The 18052-nt window shown below is 38.4% G+C and overlaps 1 protein-coding gene across 3 annotated transcripts in view; it reads left to right on the top strand.

Annotated features, from left to right (window-relative positions):
* Positions 1–18052, top strand: part of dlg3 (discs, large homolog 3 (Drosophila)) — a 104559-nt gene that overhangs the window by 32527 nt on the left and 53980 nt on the right. For 2 of the 3 annotated variants that reach the window (XM_061787056.1, XM_061787055.1), the window contains exons 2-8: positions 315–368; positions 1533–1583; positions 4041–4165; positions 5984–6153; positions 7104–7240; positions 9865–10009; positions 12880–13024. In XM_061787056.1, coding sequence (XP_061643040.1) covers positions 315–368; positions 1533–1583; positions 4041–4165; positions 5984–6153; positions 7104–7240; positions 9865–10009; positions 12880–13024 — 827 coding nt within the window. The remainder of the gene's footprint in view (positions 1–314; positions 369–1532; positions 1584–4040; positions 4166–5983; positions 6154–7103; positions 7241–9864; positions 10010–12879; positions 13025–18052) is intronic. The other variant, XM_061787057.1, reaches the window with a different exon arrangement.

Raw genomic sequence — 18052 nt, 5'->3', positions numbered from 1 at the left:
ACCATAAATGAATCAATTATTTGATATGTGAAATTATTTATTATTATTATTTTACTAATAGGAGCAAATGTTTGCCTGGTGGTTAAGCGTTTGTGTGCGTGTGCGTGTGTGTCTTTTTTTGTGTGTGTGGTCTCAGTGGTCATTTTTCAGCCCCTCACACCTTGCTGGCATGTCTCAACCCCCTTGAGGGGACTCACCGACTATTCCCCATTCACTTCACTCCAATGTGATAATGTGTGTTTGTGTGCGGCATTGCGTCTTGTGTGCATCCACCGTCATATGCTGAGATAATGTGTATCTCTTCATATTCACAGGCCAACCCTCCCCCCATCATTGTCAACGCAGACTCACTAGATGCAGGCCCTTATGTAAGTATCTCTCTCTCTCCCTCTCTCTCTCTGTCTCTCTCTCCTCACACTCACTGTTTCCACGTGTGTGTGTGTGTGTGTGTGTGTATCTGCTGGCCAAGTGGACATCCACATCCATTATCCCATTGACCCTTGACCTGAACTTTTGTTTGTGAGGGCACTGCATTGCACATTTATTGTCATGGTGTAGATACAGAATACATTGAAAAATCGAGGGTTTTATTAGGAAATAAAACAATACTATTTAGTGTGCATGGTGTAAATGCTTCAGGATTTTGCTTAAACATTTCTGTGTACCGTGCTTCCTCAAGATGTGAGTGCCCCATCTTGGGAGTTTTTCAATGTACCAGCTGTTGTTCGGTCAATTTTTTTACGTTTTATTTTTTGCTTTGACTTGTGAGCACACACTTGCTATACGGGCGCTGTATGGTGGCAGTGAACTCAACTCCACTCAATTTACAGCAAGCAGCCGTTTGGAAAAAAAAAGAGATTTACACGTTGTGTATTTGACAAGCACATAAAAGTCCGCGAGCTTCACGGTAACACAAAATGCCATGGGTAGGCTAACATCTATTTGGCAGTGGTATAACGCGTCAAGCAACCGATATTTGAGCACAAACAGTGTATTTGAACACAAAAGGCATATATTCTTTATCCGAAAAACGACTAATATTACGACAGTTACTGAGTCACTTACGGTATAGTATTATAGTACAATGGACCCCAAATATTCGTGTTTCGGTATTTTACCTATTCACTGATTGTTGAACCTATCCCCACTTATTCAAGGAAGCCCCCACTTATTAGTTTTTTTTTCTTTTTGTTTTTTTAAATGAGGAAAAACATTTTTTTTTAATTTCATGGCAATTATAATGAGCGTCAATTATTTGCAGATTTTCACTATTCGTAGGGTTCCAGTGTGTACTATTAACTGCCCCGCAGGGGCCATGTTGCACACACCAGAAGGAGCCGCAATGAATTGATCATGATGCACAAACTGTTTAATTCTATTTAATTATGTTTTTATTATATGTTTTAAACCCAAAATGCAATATTGTAGCGTACTATTTTTTTCTATTGTCTATTGTCATTAATTGTGATGCACCTGTGTGTCTAGAATATAAGACAGCGTTTCTAACCAGCTTTTGTCTTTTCGTTTGGCAGGTGAATGGCAGTGATGGCATGTACAAGTATGAGGAGATCATTTTGGAGAGGGTAAGTCAATGTTATGTCTTGTTATGTCTACTTAGAGTCTAAAGCAAACATGGTTAAGCAGCATTTAGCTCTTATGCTGCACACAAATGGAATATGTTGCCAACAGAAGTGACATCAGCCCTAAGTGTGAATGTTTTTAAGTCTTGGTTAAAAACTCTTTTGCTTTTTAGAGCACTTTCCACTTTTAAATGATATTTCTTGCACTGTACGCTGTTTTAATTGTACTTTTATTTTTTTCTCTTTGTTTTAAATGTTTTTAATCATATAGAGCACATTCACTTCCTTGTGTATGAAATGCGCTATATAAAAAAATTGCTTTGCTTATATGTTGTATACAGTGATACCCCAATTTATGATTTTTTTTTTTTTTTAAAGATGGGTTGTCACTTGGACTTTTTTTTTTTTCCTTGTGTTGTGAGCAATAATTTGAATTACAACTCTCAAAAAAACTTCACAATACCACGCAGCAGTTTGTCAAATAATGAACGTATTCTAGCTTTTCAATCCCAGTTGAAGTTTACTGTCATACTAAGTATAAAGAAAGAGTATTAGACGTTCTGTATTTAATCAATGCACATAACTGGCTTACGAAAGTCAGCTAGCTTAATGCTAACGCACAATGCAAAATGCCATAGACAGGCTAACTAAACTAGTCTCAACATTATGATAGAAACTTTAAAACAAATAATATCGGAACACATGCAGACATAATATATTACTTACAGGCATATACTTTATGGTCTGTAAAAACTTTAAAAAAAAAAAAAAAAGCTATTATCCTTGTGTTTCACCGTCAAATGTACATGTATTATACTGGCAAAGGCGTGCACACCAGAATGAGCATTGAGCAACGTCCATTTAATTAAAGCATGAAATCATGATGCAGACTCTGTTTACTTCTTTACATTGTATTTAATTATGTTATGATCTTATGTTTTTATAAGGTACAATAGTGTAGTTTAGTTTTAAAAAATATTTTTTTGTTGGTGTTTTTTGGACAGTTGGAACAGATTATTTGTGCCATGTTCGTTATTTTCAATAGGAAAAGATAATTGTAGATGTGCTTGTACTGTAACTTTAAATCTTGCAATACAAAGCAAAAAAATAAAAACAAAACTGAAAAAAAGTTGGGGCACTCATAAGTGAAGTTACCACTATGTTATGTTAAAGTGACCTTTTCTGCTAGGCTGTTTTTTTTATGTTGTTGAATATCAATGCGCATTGTTTCAGGTGCATGACAAACAGATTCTTTTTAAGGTGGTAGTAAACATCTCAAAAGAAATTTAGGGACCCCCTCCTAATCCTAAAGGCAAATAAACATACAGTAGCTAGCTACCATGTGTACTCCTAAATATTGGGGATTCTTTTTTAACATTTAAACCTACTGTAAATATTCATAACTTGTTTAATGGAAAGGAACATCTTTATATTCAATATTTATTCGTTTTTGCAAATTAGTGTCCCCTCTTTTTATTAATTTCCTGCGCGCTTGTACTGCACGATTTAGCAACTTCATTCTCGTAAAATTACAAAAATTGTAAGTATTTAGTATTGAAGTATGTATTTATATTTATATCTTTATTTAGGATTCATTTATATTTATTTAGGTATTATCAAATTAGTCCTTGTGTAATTCTGATGTTTTTGTCATAATATTACAACTTTAGTCCTTGTATAATTATGACTTGTTAGATTCCATCTCTTCAGGGGCCCCTCTCAACTTTTCAGACCTAGTATTCCATCTTTCTGCTCGTAAAGATTTTCTAAATATTGCGGTTTTATTCTTGGTAAATTACCATTTTCTTCTCGCAGTACTGCAGCCTTATTCATGTAAAGTTATGTCGGTGGTTTTGTGTAATATTGGAACGTTAGTCTCATAAAATCACTACATTCTTTCTTAAAATATTGTAACTTAAATAATCATTTATTGTTTAACTATTTTAACTTCATTCTCATAAAATTGCAATGTTTTATTCATAGTATTGCAACTTTATTCTCATATAATAGCTACATTTTTTTTTCTCGCAATATTGCAATTTTATCCTCAATAAATTTGTTTGTGCAGTATTGGAACTTTGTAAATGTATGTATTTTTTGAGTCATATTGCAACATTTTTTATTATTAGAATTTTTTATTATTATTTATTTATTTGTCTTTGTTTCATAATATTATAATTTAAATTAAGATTTATTGTGACTATTCCAGCTTCAGTCTTGAAAAACCTGTTCTTTTCTCGTGTGTGTGCGTGTGTGTGTGTGTGTGCGTGTGTCCGTATGCATGCATGCTTGGACTCTTTGGCTTGTCTGTGTTTGTCCTAATTTGTTGTGACTTTGATTCATCAATAATAGAAAATATTCAAGCGAAGTCTTTTCTGCACTTGTCACATGGAAGCGCTTCCACAAAATAAGACGAGCCGCTCAGCTCAAGTGAATTTGTCACTTCCGATGTGTGCGCAGGGGAACTCCGGCCTGGGTTTCAGCATCGCGGGAGGCATCGATAATCCTCACATTCCCGACGATCCGGGGATCTTCATCACCAAGATTATTCCTGGAGGAGCAGCCGCCATGGACGGAAGGCTGGGGTACCGTTTCCTTACTTACTCTTCTTTCTACTCTACTCTAAAAAGATTTGTTTTTTAGGGGTCAAAAGGATAGGGTCAAAAAACATGAATCATGAATTACTGTAAAATTTACTACTTTTTTCTCTGACTATTGTAGTCATAAATATTGACTGTCTGGGATATTAATTACTGTATATTTTCTTGAAATATTGCAACTTTTTTCTCTTAAAACTACTGCTTTTTCTCTTGTAATATTGTAACTTCATTCTTATTAAATTCTGATTTCGTCATTGTAAAAGTACTATATTTTTCTTGTAATACAAGGCTCGAAATAACTTTTGCTAATCAATGACGTCATTAAAGGAAAAACTTTCTTACTTTGAGGAGAATTCTTTTGCAGGTTAATCCCACAGGGACCTGAAGCAAGGGTTTTATTAAGCAATAAAAATACGACAATATAATGGGGGAGTTGAATGTAGGAATGCGGCTATCGAATATTTTAGTACTCGAGTATCCTAGTGAAAATTCAATCGAATAATCGAGTACTCGGATAAACTATATTTTGTTTGGTTAAAGAGCAATTATGACTACAAAAGGGCAAACACTTAATACCAAATGATCAGTTGGTTTCCTTTTTTTTTTTTTCTTTTTTCTCTCATCAACAGTTATATATCTTAAATTGAAAATAAATATAAATAAATTTCAGTTTAAACTTTGCATTTCTTGTATCAAAATACCAAGGCATGAATTAAAACAGGCATTAACAGCATTTGTGTAACGTCACTTCAGCACCTAGCATTTTATCATGCCACATAATAATACAGTAGGTTCATGGCTGTTTGTTTAAGAGCTTAGATCAGCTGACTGGTAATAAGACACATATTCTTTATGCTACTAGAGGTTTTGGAAGTGTTCAAACTAAAACAAAGACACCTCGCGAGGAAACATATTTCCTCCGTTTGACTTTAACAAAACCCTCTCCTGTTTGGGTACATGACCCATTTTACTTCCTAAGTCTTCTTTGACCACGTTTGCCACGGTTTTCACCCACATGACTCAAATTGTAGCCACTTACAGTACTACACTATCCATTATGTCACACAGTGCCTACTGCCTACACTGAGCAAAACTTGCAGGCACCCTGTGTGAAGTAATTATGGTCACGGGCATACTGTAGGCTACTTCTCACCATCATAATAAACAAGCCACAGATTCGACGGTAGTCATAACAGACCTAGCCCTCCACAGGGCTAACGTTATGTTAGTAAGGTACATTGAGATTAATCTCACTGATTTGCCCTACGCTAATTTTACCTTGTCTTGGCTCCTACATGGATTCATACTGGGCGTCTTCGGCGGAGAACAAGGTCCGTGTTGCAACGATTACACGTCACGGTGCTCGCCTTGTCTTTGACTTTGAAATGCTCCCAGACTTTTTCTCCTTTTTTTCCCTCACCTTTTTGTACTCTCTTTTTCATTGTCATCCTCTCGCGCTGTCAACCAAATAGCTTCACTTCCGCCTCCTACTTCCCTCACGTAGGTGACGTAAGTACATTGTTCCACTTAATGCCCGTGCGTCCAGCCCAGCCAATCTTTTTGGGACCGTCTCCGCGATTCATTTATCGGGAAACTTAAAAATCTGTGCCAATCATTTTCAAGCCTTGGTATTGTAATTACTACTTTTTTTTCTCACTGTGCAGCAGTGTGTGGGAGTTTTTCCTCCTCCTCAGGGTTTTGTGTGTTTTCCTAAAAAAAATTGTGAAAACTAAAGCCAGCCTGCAGCAATAGTAATGATGATGATGATGATGATGTAATGCCGTCCCCCATACGCATCAACAGGGTTAACGACTGCGTCCTGCGCGTGAACGACGTGGACGTGTCGGAGGTGGTCCACAGCAGGGCGGTGGAGGCCCTGAAGGAGGCAGGGCCGGTGGTGCGTCTGCTGGTGAGGCGAAGGCAGGCCCCGCCCGAGACCATCCTGGAGGTGAACCTGCTCAAAGGGCCCAAAGGTAAACGACACAGATATAAGTGCTAAATGTCGACAAACAGCCACACCATGAAACCGCTGGTCTCTGTCCATTTGTATCTCCCATTTTTAGCTGTTAATGCAAATGTAATGAAAATTCCCAAAGTCTGATTTTGTTATTTCCAACTTCAGTTCTTTAAATATGTCAGTAATATACCATTTACACTAAATTGTACCATTTGGCTATTGTGGCCACTTATGGCCAATTGAAACCCATGAAAACTGTTTTTGTAATTCCTTGTAATATACTGGACTGAATGGTACAACATGGGTAAAATGGGTTTTATTCTAGACTTAACACTTTAAAATGTAAAATTTTTGTTTTCTACCAGATGACATTATTTATAAATTTTTGGACAAAGGAGCAATTTTTTGTAGTATTTTTCATTTCCAAAAGAGGCGTTGAAAAAAAATCAATCGATCAATATCTATCTATCTATCTATCTATCTATCTATCTATCTATCTATCTATCTATCTATCTATCTATCTATCTATCTATCTATCTATCTATCTACCTACCTACAGTACAGTATATACCGTATATATGTGTGTGTGTGTAAATATATATATATAAACTGAAAGGATATTACTACTAATTACTAATACTAACAACTATTAATTACTACTAATGACAAGAAATGATCTTAGTTCAAATCTATTCAGCAATTGAAGCAAAAAAAGTCATAAGCGGGTTGCAATAGAGAGACTGGAGGAGTCATAAAAAGGCATAAAAGTTGGACTTTCTTGGAAATTTTCTAGGATCAAACACCTGTTGTTAATTTCTGCTCTACCTAATGAAGTGTCTACCCAATTCAATAGAGTTGTCTGTAGTATTTTTTTAGAATGGATGATGGCCCAACAAGTAATGTTGTATATGTTGGTTGCAAGTTAAACTTCTCAGATGATACAATATTTTGGTGGCAATCTTCCAGGACTTGGATTCAGCATTGCCGGAGGGATCGGCAATCAGCACATCCCGGGCGATAACAGCATCTACATCACCAAGATCATCGAAGGAGGAGCTGCCCAAAAAGATGGACGGCTGCAGACAGGAGACCGCCTGCTAGCTGTAAGACCCTACTCAACCTCACATTTCTTGGATTTCTTTCCTTGACTTACGCGTGCCCAATTAAGGGACTGTGATGCCCTCACATGTGGGCAAGGAGAGGCGCAGTCGCTAAAAATGCGAACACTCACAAGGAGGTGCTGTAGGCCACAACTCACGCCCAAACGCTCACACGCAGACCAACCTGACAACCTGTCTCTAGCTCCTGATGTTACTCACTAGGCCACACCGCTTAAAGGCACACATCCAAAAAACAAATACTATACTACGTACAGTATGTTTTTCATTTTGAAATCTATCCTCCATTATTTGCTGTTTTTGTGCTCAAGCCAAAGCTCTATATAATACTATAAGTATTACTTTGGCGCCATCTTCTGACATCTTGGTGCCCAGGAACTATGTTGAAGTGACTGAGGCGCTAAATTTAGTCAAGCCATAGCCAAAAGTATTAATTAGTTGATTGTTAGTTGCAGCCCTTTTTTAGAGTGCACGTCAATTACTCGCAGATTTTCACAATTATTCGTGATTACGCTTTATAAACTAGTTTATTTTTTAACATCTCTTTTATTCTCTTTCAGTTTTTTAAAAATATAAAATTCAGTGCTATTTTACTTGATTAGAACTGTAACAAAAATTGTGACAGTTGTTTGGGGGCAGGAACAGATTATTGGCGTTTCAGTTCATTTTAATGGAGAATATTGATTTGATATACAAGTAAATTGCATTACGATCTTGGTCACCGAACAAATGTAACTCTTAAGTCAATTTACCACTGTACATTCACGCTACCTACTGCTTTTGACCTCTCTTCTCACCACGCACACTCCAACACAGCCAACCTTTGGCTTCACTCACGCTGTTGAAAATATGCACAAATCTCACCTCATCCTCCGAGCTGTGATTGTGTTGGCTGGTGCGACACCGACATGTGAATGCCATTTTTAACATCTTAACTAATTTCTTAAATGTGAGAGACCCCACACATGATGAGGAGAAAATGGGCAACTGTGTTATCTCTGGCTGCACAGATTCTCCCATCCACTTCAGCCTGTCATTTAGGAACCTTCATGCCAGATATGCACTCGAGATGGAGCAACCCTAAAATGGAGACGTTGCCTGTCAAATCAGGCCTTGCTTAAGCACTTTTCCTCTTCCGCGCGTTAGAGGCTGTAGTAGGGCAAGTGTCCCGAGGAGGTTAAATATGATATTGCAGTTGTTGAACTAATGACAAATGGGCACAATATAGACAATATTGCTTCATATGACAACCCAGATAAGTGAAACTTCCATAAAAAGTCCAAAATTATAAAGATGAAACTGTTTAAAAGTCAGTGTTCATTTATGCGTTCAAACCTGTAACTATGAGTCTAACAAACTAATTTATTGCACCACAAAGTGGTGCTTCGAGGTCATATTTGGAAAAATATGTCATGTTTGAGATTATAGCAGAATGGCACATGACCAGAGAGAGCCAATCACAAGGCGTTGGCTTAAGAAGGAGGAGGTGATGTGAAAAAAAAATATCAGAGCTTTTGCGACTATTTTTCAATTGTTACTAAAATTATAATCATGGAAATTTCCAAAGTAACTATAATTGAACTACCGTATTTTCACGACCATAGGGGGCACCGTATTAAAAGCCGCAGTTTCAGTTACGGGGTCTATTTCTGTATTTAACACATACATAAGCTGCATCGTATTATTGGGCGCAGGCATGGTAAAACATACGCTAGCTTAAAACATACGGTACCATGCATGCACGCCAAAACATGCATGTTTTTAAAAAGGCAGCGGGAGCAAAACTGAGTTCGGTTGTACTTTATTGAAGTATTTAACAATGTACTCATGTTATTTTTTGTTTACCCCATTTATTTACGATGCTCAGCTACAACTGTGAGGAGCAATTCGCTTCAAACATGTTAGCAAGTCTTTTTTTGAAAGAAAAAAAGGTGAATCGGCCTGTTCAAAATAACAAGCACAGGGCTCCCACTAAAAATAACTAACAAAGACTCATTCATAAGCATTGCATTCTGATGAAATTCCTTTTATTGGCTTTATTTTAATTTAAAAAAACAAAAAATAAAACATGGTCCATAGTGGTCTGCACGTCCCAACTGGCCAACTAAAAACTGCATCTTTTACATAAGGCATTTTCATATTTAAAGTGTGCTTTATCTTTTTCCTTGGATTTCAATGGCATTCATAAGTCTTAAGAAAGGTCCATTTTCCATGATATGAAGCTATCCTCAGCCGTCAGTAAATCACACCCCCTTCATGTTTCCGCATTCAATTTGCTCAGGACAATCTCTTAGAGACTGCCGATAATCGGGTCTTTGTTGGTTTTCATCAGAAAGGAGGTAAAAGGCTCAAATAAGGCCTGATTGTCGGTATGTGATTACCCCGCTTAATGATTGTTGACCCTGACCGTTTTATGTGCAGACCAGGAAGGAAAAGTCACTCTTAACCAACCTAATACCACAGGGTAATTGCTCAGGATAATCTTTCAGAGACATCCACCAACTTGGCCTTAGGTGAAAAATGCTCAAATTCTGTTTTGATTATCAGTATGTCTGTATCCTGCTTTAAAGATACATTCAGGGTCTCTTAAGGACTTTTTCACTCTTCAGGTGAACAACATCGTGCTTCAGGACGTGCGTCACGAGGAGGCGGTGGCCGCCCTGAAGAACACGTCCGATATGGTTTACCTCAAGGTGGCCAAGCCAGGACCGGTGCACCTCAATGACATGTACGCCCCGCCGGACTATTCAAGCAGTACGTATTTACTACTTCTTCTCTTACGCTGCATATTAGAGATGGTCATACTATAATACTAATAGATTATTCTATTTGATTGTGTACAATTGATTCCCTATTTATTATACTGATCCTGAGTAAATTCATAAAATAAATGTAATATTGAAACATGGAAACAAGACTTCAAGACATTCCCGGCACATTACAAATAATACTAATTAGTTTCATTTGAACTATATTCGGATTATAAAATAAATGTAATAAAATGTGTAATGGAACTCCTCTTTTCATGCCAGTGTCCTGTGCACATTTCATTAGAAAAAAGGAATTGATAAATTGATTGGTACTTCCCCATAATTTTATTAAAAAATTGTGTAGAAACAGGAGTTCGGAACATTTAAAGAGATACCATCACATTGCAATGTTCAAGTTATCATATTTCTCCCATTTATTTATTATACCGGTTATAAAAAGGAAATATTATATATTTGTAATGGGATGGGGTCGCTCTGATTGTTCTGAACTCCTGTTTTCATGCTAATATTGTGTGCACATTGCATTGACACAAAAAAGAGATACAAGTGACCAAACTTACCAGTTTTTCGAGTTACAAGCTGTTGTTAGGCTGATTTTTTTGGTTTGACTTGCAAGCAAAAATCTGTGACTTTACAACATAACTTTGCCTTCCTAAAGTCCGCTAGCTTAATGCTAATAAGCAATGCTAAACGCCATTGAGGGGCTAACTAAGTGTGCCAGTGTTGCAGTGTTATAACCCTTTAAGTAACAGGTATTTGTGGTGCAGCACATGTAGACAAACAATATAACAATACTCGCAGGCCTATATTTTATAATTGTAAAAAAATAAAATAAAATAAAATAAAAAAATACTACTGCAGCTTACAGAGGGGTTGTGACCGTCTCCGCATATCCATCCATATGTCGGTATTATACTGCTCCCAGGTGGCCTAGGTTTGCACACCAGAAGGAACAGCACAATGTCTATTGAATTGAAAACTGTTTCTATACTCTCCATTTAATTGTGTTATTGTTTTTATAAAGTACAATATTACTGAGTGTTAGTACTCATTAAAAAAACCACAATGTCATCTCCATTCAGTTTAATGGGGGAAGATGATTTAAGATATGATATGATTGTTTTGAGTTACATCATGGTCACAGATTGAATTAAACTCATACCTTAAGCTACCATTGTAATTTGATTGGTAGTTTTTCCCCAAACTGATTCAGGGAATTCAGTATTTTATTTACGAAACTAAACGAACAAATAAAATTGCACAGGGGAACAAAAGGCGCTACAAAATTAACCGAATAGCTATGGTGCAAGGCAAAAAGCAATCAAAAGCACCACAAAAAAAACAAGCAAACACTAGAAAAACATGGTTTATGGTGATGATCGGATGAAGAAGCAAGGAGAGTCACCAGGAAGACGCCAAAACTAATGGAACACGTACCAAAAACCAAAAGTGAATACTGCAGAGAGTCATACAAAGTAATTCTGGAGGGGACAGGATGCAGACAGCAAACAAAGAAACTAGAAGAACGATCTGGCGCCGTCCTGGTGTGCACGCCGTGCTTAAGACTGGGAGCTGATGGCCAATCGCTCCCAGGTGTGTGTCTCCTTGCTCACTCTACCCAGCTCACTGCACCCCCTAAGGGAAACAAGAAAAACACGGTTAAGAACTCGCTGACAGCAAAAAAACAAAACACAACTCAGACAAAACATGACACAAAGATGGCCAAAAAATAAATAAATACTAGCTTCAAATGTGTTCCTTCTTAATCAAAGACCCTCTTATCTACAAATAAATTTAACATTACATAATACAAAGGCTGATTCTTCTAAATAATATAATACAGTCTTGTTATAGTGAAGAGTGATGAACCCGCATGAATTTCTTGCACTGGATCACTGCTCTCTTGCCCAAAAACGCCCGAAACACCCACATAGTAACTACTTAGGCACACACGGACAGGCAATTCTTCCCACAGCAACAACAAGCTTAGTTCTGCGCCTCCCACTGAGCGTGGATGGTTTCTCACATCCCACCTGCGCATGGGAACCCACAATCTTGAGACAAACAGTCTCCAATTCTTTCTTCGAAGAACCATTTAGTAGGCAACGGTGGCTATTGACTAAATGTTTATGCCAGCCCCAAATGCAGCCTTTGCCTCTGTGTCACACATGCTCACATGATCTGGATTTCAAGTGGATTTATAGGGGAAGAGGTTTTTTTCAAGCCTGCCTGTTATAAATCTTTATGTGAAAATCAAGTATGTGCAAAATTAATGTATTCACTGCCAGCCGTTTTTTTTTTAAAGCGGCGTTCCCCATAATGCTAGCCGTTTTAGAGCAATTGGACTGATCTTTGTAGATCCACAGAATCTTGTGTTCCTTGACAATATAAGCACCAAACCCACCAAAACAAAGAGTAGCCTACGCGCTACACACACGCACACCGAAAAAACAAGGGCTTTTTATGTCAAAATAATCATTTACTGTATTTACAGACTAAGAAAGGCACCGTGAGCAACGCTGACTCACCGCATGGCTCGAGTTGAACCTCAGTGACTTTTTTACATGGCGCACCTCATTCACTCCATGAACTCATCTTTTCTCCCGATTGCCACACACACTTTGTACTACCGAACACCACACGTACTCCGTTGTACTATAGAAATACATGGTCTGTTCAAGTGTGAGATTCCTAAACTTGTCCGACTTCTAAATAGAAATACCCATTATAAAAAAAGAAAATCAGCTTTTCTACTTTGTACTAGAAATGATTCCTCATTTTGAAAAACTTTCTGTGGCCCCTATGGTGTAATCATTCTTCCTTTCCCCACTATTGGCCTGGCCCTCCCTCCAGCTTTCCCCACCATGGTGGACAACCACGTGAGCCACAACTACATGGGCGCCATGGAGCCTAAGCCCCCCTACCCGCCGGCCCAGGTCACCCCGTCCAGGTACTCGCCAGTTCCTCGCCACATGCTTGGGGAGGAAGACTTCACCAGGTAAGTTGCACTGGCTATGGAAAGCATTTATTTCATTCTTGATATCCATCTTAAGGTCTGTGTACTAGTACGCTCTTTGTCCTCACTTGTAAGACAATTCAGCGCACTAGTAGAACAACTAGGGCAGACTAGTAGCCAAACTGTGTCTAACTAGTAAAAAAAAATTCCCACTACTGCATGTAGTAGTAATTATAATTATAAATATTTTACCACGCCAGCAGCAGGTCCAAAATCAATGTGAATCAATCAATTTACGTCACATTTTGAAGAATCACAGAAAAATATATAATTCAGATTATCATAGCCATTTGAAAGAATAACTTTATTGGCTTTGATGTTTTTGCCAGTCAACTGTAAATTTCGGGAAATGTTGTTCAACATTTGTAGCGTGTGTACTATATGAACACTTTGAAGCCTTGGATAAACTGGGAAATGTGAGCGCTTCGGTCATTGAATTTATTCGTATCGATTGTATAAATGAGTATAGTTTCTATGCGGTATGCATCTTGGGTAAAATCTTTTTTTTTTCGAAAGCGTCATTATGTGTGCGTACGCCTGGTCTGAGGAGGGTCTACATTTGTTCGCAAAGTACGCACAAATTCAAGTACGAATGAACATATTTATGACTCACAGATTTTTGCGTAAAATGTGCATACGCGTGGTTTAAGCACATATTTGTGCTTAAAAGCCCCAAAGAGTGTACAAGTACATTGTAGATCATGGCTGTATGACTCCCGCCTCGCCTCCTTTGCATCATTTGATACTCACAGTCATGTATTTTATCCAGAACGATTCAAGCACTCTGTTTGGAGACAGAGGCAGAGGGTCTTTTTTTTGGTTTTAGTGTTGTGGAACAAACCAACGTGTCCCAAACATATTGTAAAAAGTACTTCCTCTATCCTTACATACTGTTCATTTTACAAGCACATTTTGATATCTACAAAATAGTTGTTTGTAGTCAAATTATGAACATCTTTGCAAAATGTATTAATAGCCTGTCTGACATTACTAAATGGATGATTAATCCTAAATCAATGTTTCAGAGAAAAGGGAAAGTATATTTTTGCAGGTACTTATTTTGACGGTGCAGATCCCGCACCTGTGTCATGGCACCCTCTGACCTCTGTATGACTTTTGTTCCTTATGTTTATTATGTATGATTATTCTTATGCTGTTTTACTGTTTCAAGATTCCCCCTGTGACCAACAGGGCAAATGTGGTGGAGACACAAACCGTTCACGGGATTGTATCAAATGCCCCCGTGAACACACACATAAAATATATATGACTTGGACTCTTTTACTGTTTCAAGATCCCCCATGACCCTTCAAAGACCAACGGGTGCATGTTTCTGCAGGAACCTCTAGGAACTGTTTCAAGCTCCCTCTTGAACACTGTTATCACTGTCCCATAAAAAATACACACATATATGGCATGCGCAGTTTCAAGATTCACACCATTACCAACCACCATTTTCCTTGGTTTAACACTCTGGTACGAAGTCAGTGTAATTAAATGTTTTTATTTTGTGTATTTTGGGTCAAAAAAGTCATAATATTTAAGGGTGAAAAGAAGGACATTTAGGCAATTTTTATTGCTTTCAAATGTCAAAAGGGGTCAAATTTGACCCGGACAGTATGTAAGGTTTAATAGTTTCAGTCCTGCATGGTTTTTTTTTTTTTTTTTTCTGTTCTCCTTTGCTGTCATCCAGGTGTTGTCACCGTGTGGTTAGTGTGAACACAAGACACACATGTTCAGTCAGCTTGCGAAGCCAATCAAATGTAGATTGACATTTCTAAGCTCATCGGGGGAAGTATGTGCTGAATTAAAGCTGGACAGTGTGTGGTGCCTTTGACCTCCTATCCCAATAACTGGATGTAGCATTCGTGGGGGGTGGTGGGCTTAATTGGAGTGTCCCGCGAGGCCTTGAGTCATCTTAACCCATATCTCTGGAGAGGAGGCTCCCTGTGTCTTGAGTGTGTTTGTGGATGTGTGTGTGTGTGTGTGTGTGTGTGTGTGTGTGTGTGTGTGTGTGTGTGCATGCAGCCATCATAGTGTGTTACTGGGGTGTTTTTGTCCTGTGGCCCTGTAATGTCCTTTTGTGCAAGCTGTCTACATTGTATGTCACATCTTTGCTGGTATGCGTCAGAGGTGGGGAGGTGGGGAGGTGGGGTGGGGGGGAATGTCTCGAGTACAGGACTTGAGTGGAGTCGGACTTTAGTCGCCAATTTTAGGACTTGGGACTTGCCTTAGCTTAAACTTGTGAGAGACTTGATTTTGACTAGATATTCAGTCAAGACAGAGAAACTACCACATCATCTAACTTCATCTCACCGATAGCTCGTCAAACATTAACAAAATTTCATGAAGGTTATATGTTTAATTGAAAACACAATAAAGTAATCCAGTGAACAACCCCCCCCCCCCGCCCCCTTTTTTTTTTCTCACAGGGGATACTTTCCAGAACAACCCGTGACAGATAAAAATGCAATATACAGGGTGGGTGAAGAATAAAACAAAACATTTTTCAAACAGATAACACTAATGGTGATTTATTATTATTATTTACTTATTATCTTATTTCTTATTTTCCAGATGGTTGGTCACTTGAATGTTCAGGAGCAAGCTAAGATAGCTGCTAATAAAAAATGTGTATCATTTGATTCAATAAATTTGTAATAGGAGTATGGATTTTATTGCCAGTTGAAATTAACTGTAAACCTGCCACAAAAACATTATGTGTATTTAAACACCAAATTGTTCAACCAAACCATATCATTTCATCTAACGAAAGTGTGCCAGCTTAATTCTTACGTAATGCGAAACATCATAGGGTAGTGGAATTTAGTATCGACATGGTGGTAATTATTAACCTTCAAACAACTGTCACTTTAACACGCTCGGAGCAGCAACACATAGAAAGCGCTTGACTAAACTTCCTTACCCAAGTTACTGGATGACTTGAATCAACTTGCCTGCAAGTTAGTGGGGACTCAACTTGACTTGCTTGATATTTGTTACAACTACTTGCGACCTGCTGGAAACTTGAACTTGAGACTTACTTATGACTTTGCACATACGTGACTTACTCCCACCTCTGGTATGCGTGCTTTTCTTCCTGTCCTACACTTTGTCCCGTTCACTGTGATTCCTGTACCCCCACAGCCGAGCTGAGCCAATTTACAGTGTCATCCACAAACCTGGGGACGGCAAGGTGCCCCAGGCTCTCTTCAGAGGCTTCTGTCCTTCCCCTGCACCCTTGTGCCAAGCTCCACTCCCCCTCTCTGGCAGGTACTAACCTAGTCCGTTACGCCTTGCTTAGCTAACCCTCCTCCCTCGAAACCAGACAACAGACCTTTTCACCATGACGTCACATGTACTTCCGGGTGGCAAAAGTCAGAGCTTAACAAACCCTTACGTGTCGATAAGAAGATACGTGAGGTAAATAGCGTCTAATGAAGATGGGACGCCAGCCATAATTTACATTTCGACACGTAAGTTGTTTAAAAAAATAGACGTGGTAGAAATTCAGACAGTTAACATGATCATTGAGGGACTGGCTAATTTACTTTTCTGTTGCTCGGATTAACACAGATGTGTTATTTTGACGCTGAAATGAATAGTGCCCTGTAGAACTGACGCTAGCTAGCAGGCTCGCCATTTTGTTTTGCTAAAATGACAACCCAACCAAAGATTTTAAAAACACCTTTGAGAAAATGTCTTCCACAAACCCGATGGAGGTTTTCTCACGTCAGAAGTGTCTTCTACGTTACCAGGCAGTCTTGCAATCTTCTCTGTAACTATTTAAGACATCTGTTCGATACATCCTCCTCACCCATAAGTTTTGCAAGATTGTCATTATTATTATTATTTTATTCCTTTTTTTTTAGGGAAAAAAACCCTCAACATTATTACATTTATTACACATTATTGGCGGCACAACCGCAACAAGTTTTTGTCAGGGTTTCAGTTCAGGTCAGTGGTACTCAATCACTTTCTGCCACACGGAAGTATCCCGGCGCCTCTTGTTTACAAACATGAAATGGTCGATTGATTGCGCCATATCTGGATAGAAACTAAAGTAGAATGAGGAGAAAGGTGGCAATGGACGGGAAAGACAAGAATGTTAGGAAGGGAATGAGGGGATATCTGTGCTGATTTTTTTACTTCAAAAAGTAGCTTTTTTGGTTTTCCATTACTGTTTGCATGTAGAAGTGTCCCCTCCTTGCTTCTTCTATTTTTAACCATTTATGATCCCGTTTAAATTTCACCAGTTGGCTCAAGCGATGTGTAGAAAAAGTGGAACCTCTGAGGTCGAACACATTGTTTCTTATAGGATTTCTTTCTGGAGCACTTGTCCTCATTAGGTAGTCACAGGTGAGCTGGAGCCTACACTGGACTGGTCAACAGCACATTCACACCTATGGACATTTTAGAGTCTTCAAAAAGCCTAACATGTATTATTTTGGGTCGTGGGATGAGAAAACTCACCTAAAACTGGGGAGGAGGTACAGGATTGCTGGAGTTAAGATTCAAACCTGGGAACTCTCGATTGTTAGCCAAATGTACTAAGCACGACTGTAACGTATAGACACTAATGTAAATATAACTCGTCCAGAATGGATCACAGATGAAGAGGGCGGTGCAGCGGCAGTAAAACAGGCCAAAATCCAGATCTGGATGACAGAGGGTAAGATAGACCAAGAGACTAGTCTCACACTAAGTGTGGTTTAACCAATTGCGATTGTGGTTTAATCACATGAATGCCAACATAATGTCAGTTTTGTCCTGGTCCTTGTCTCATGATGTCAGAATGTCAAGAGCATGATAAAGAGGACTGTTTAAATTGTAATTGAACCAAGAGTTCGTCAGTTAACAACTCTACACTCTAATTCGCTGACGCCCACGTCACTCACCAGACTAGGCCCCGCCTTCTAAAGCCATTCATACTTAAAGTCTGTTTAAATAATTCTAATTGAACCATGACATTTGTGGTCCATTCCTGGATTAAACATACATTACACATTT

Source organism: Phyllopteryx taeniolatus, chromosome 10 (assembly GCF_024500385.1).
Source record: "Phyllopteryx taeniolatus isolate TA_2022b chromosome 10, UOR_Ptae_1.2, whole genome shotgun sequence".
In the NCBI taxonomy this organism is placed as follows: Eukaryota; Metazoa; Chordata; class Actinopteri; order Syngnathiformes; family Syngnathidae; genus Phyllopteryx; species Phyllopteryx taeniolatus.
This window is presented reverse-complemented; position numbering and strand designations above follow the sequence as displayed.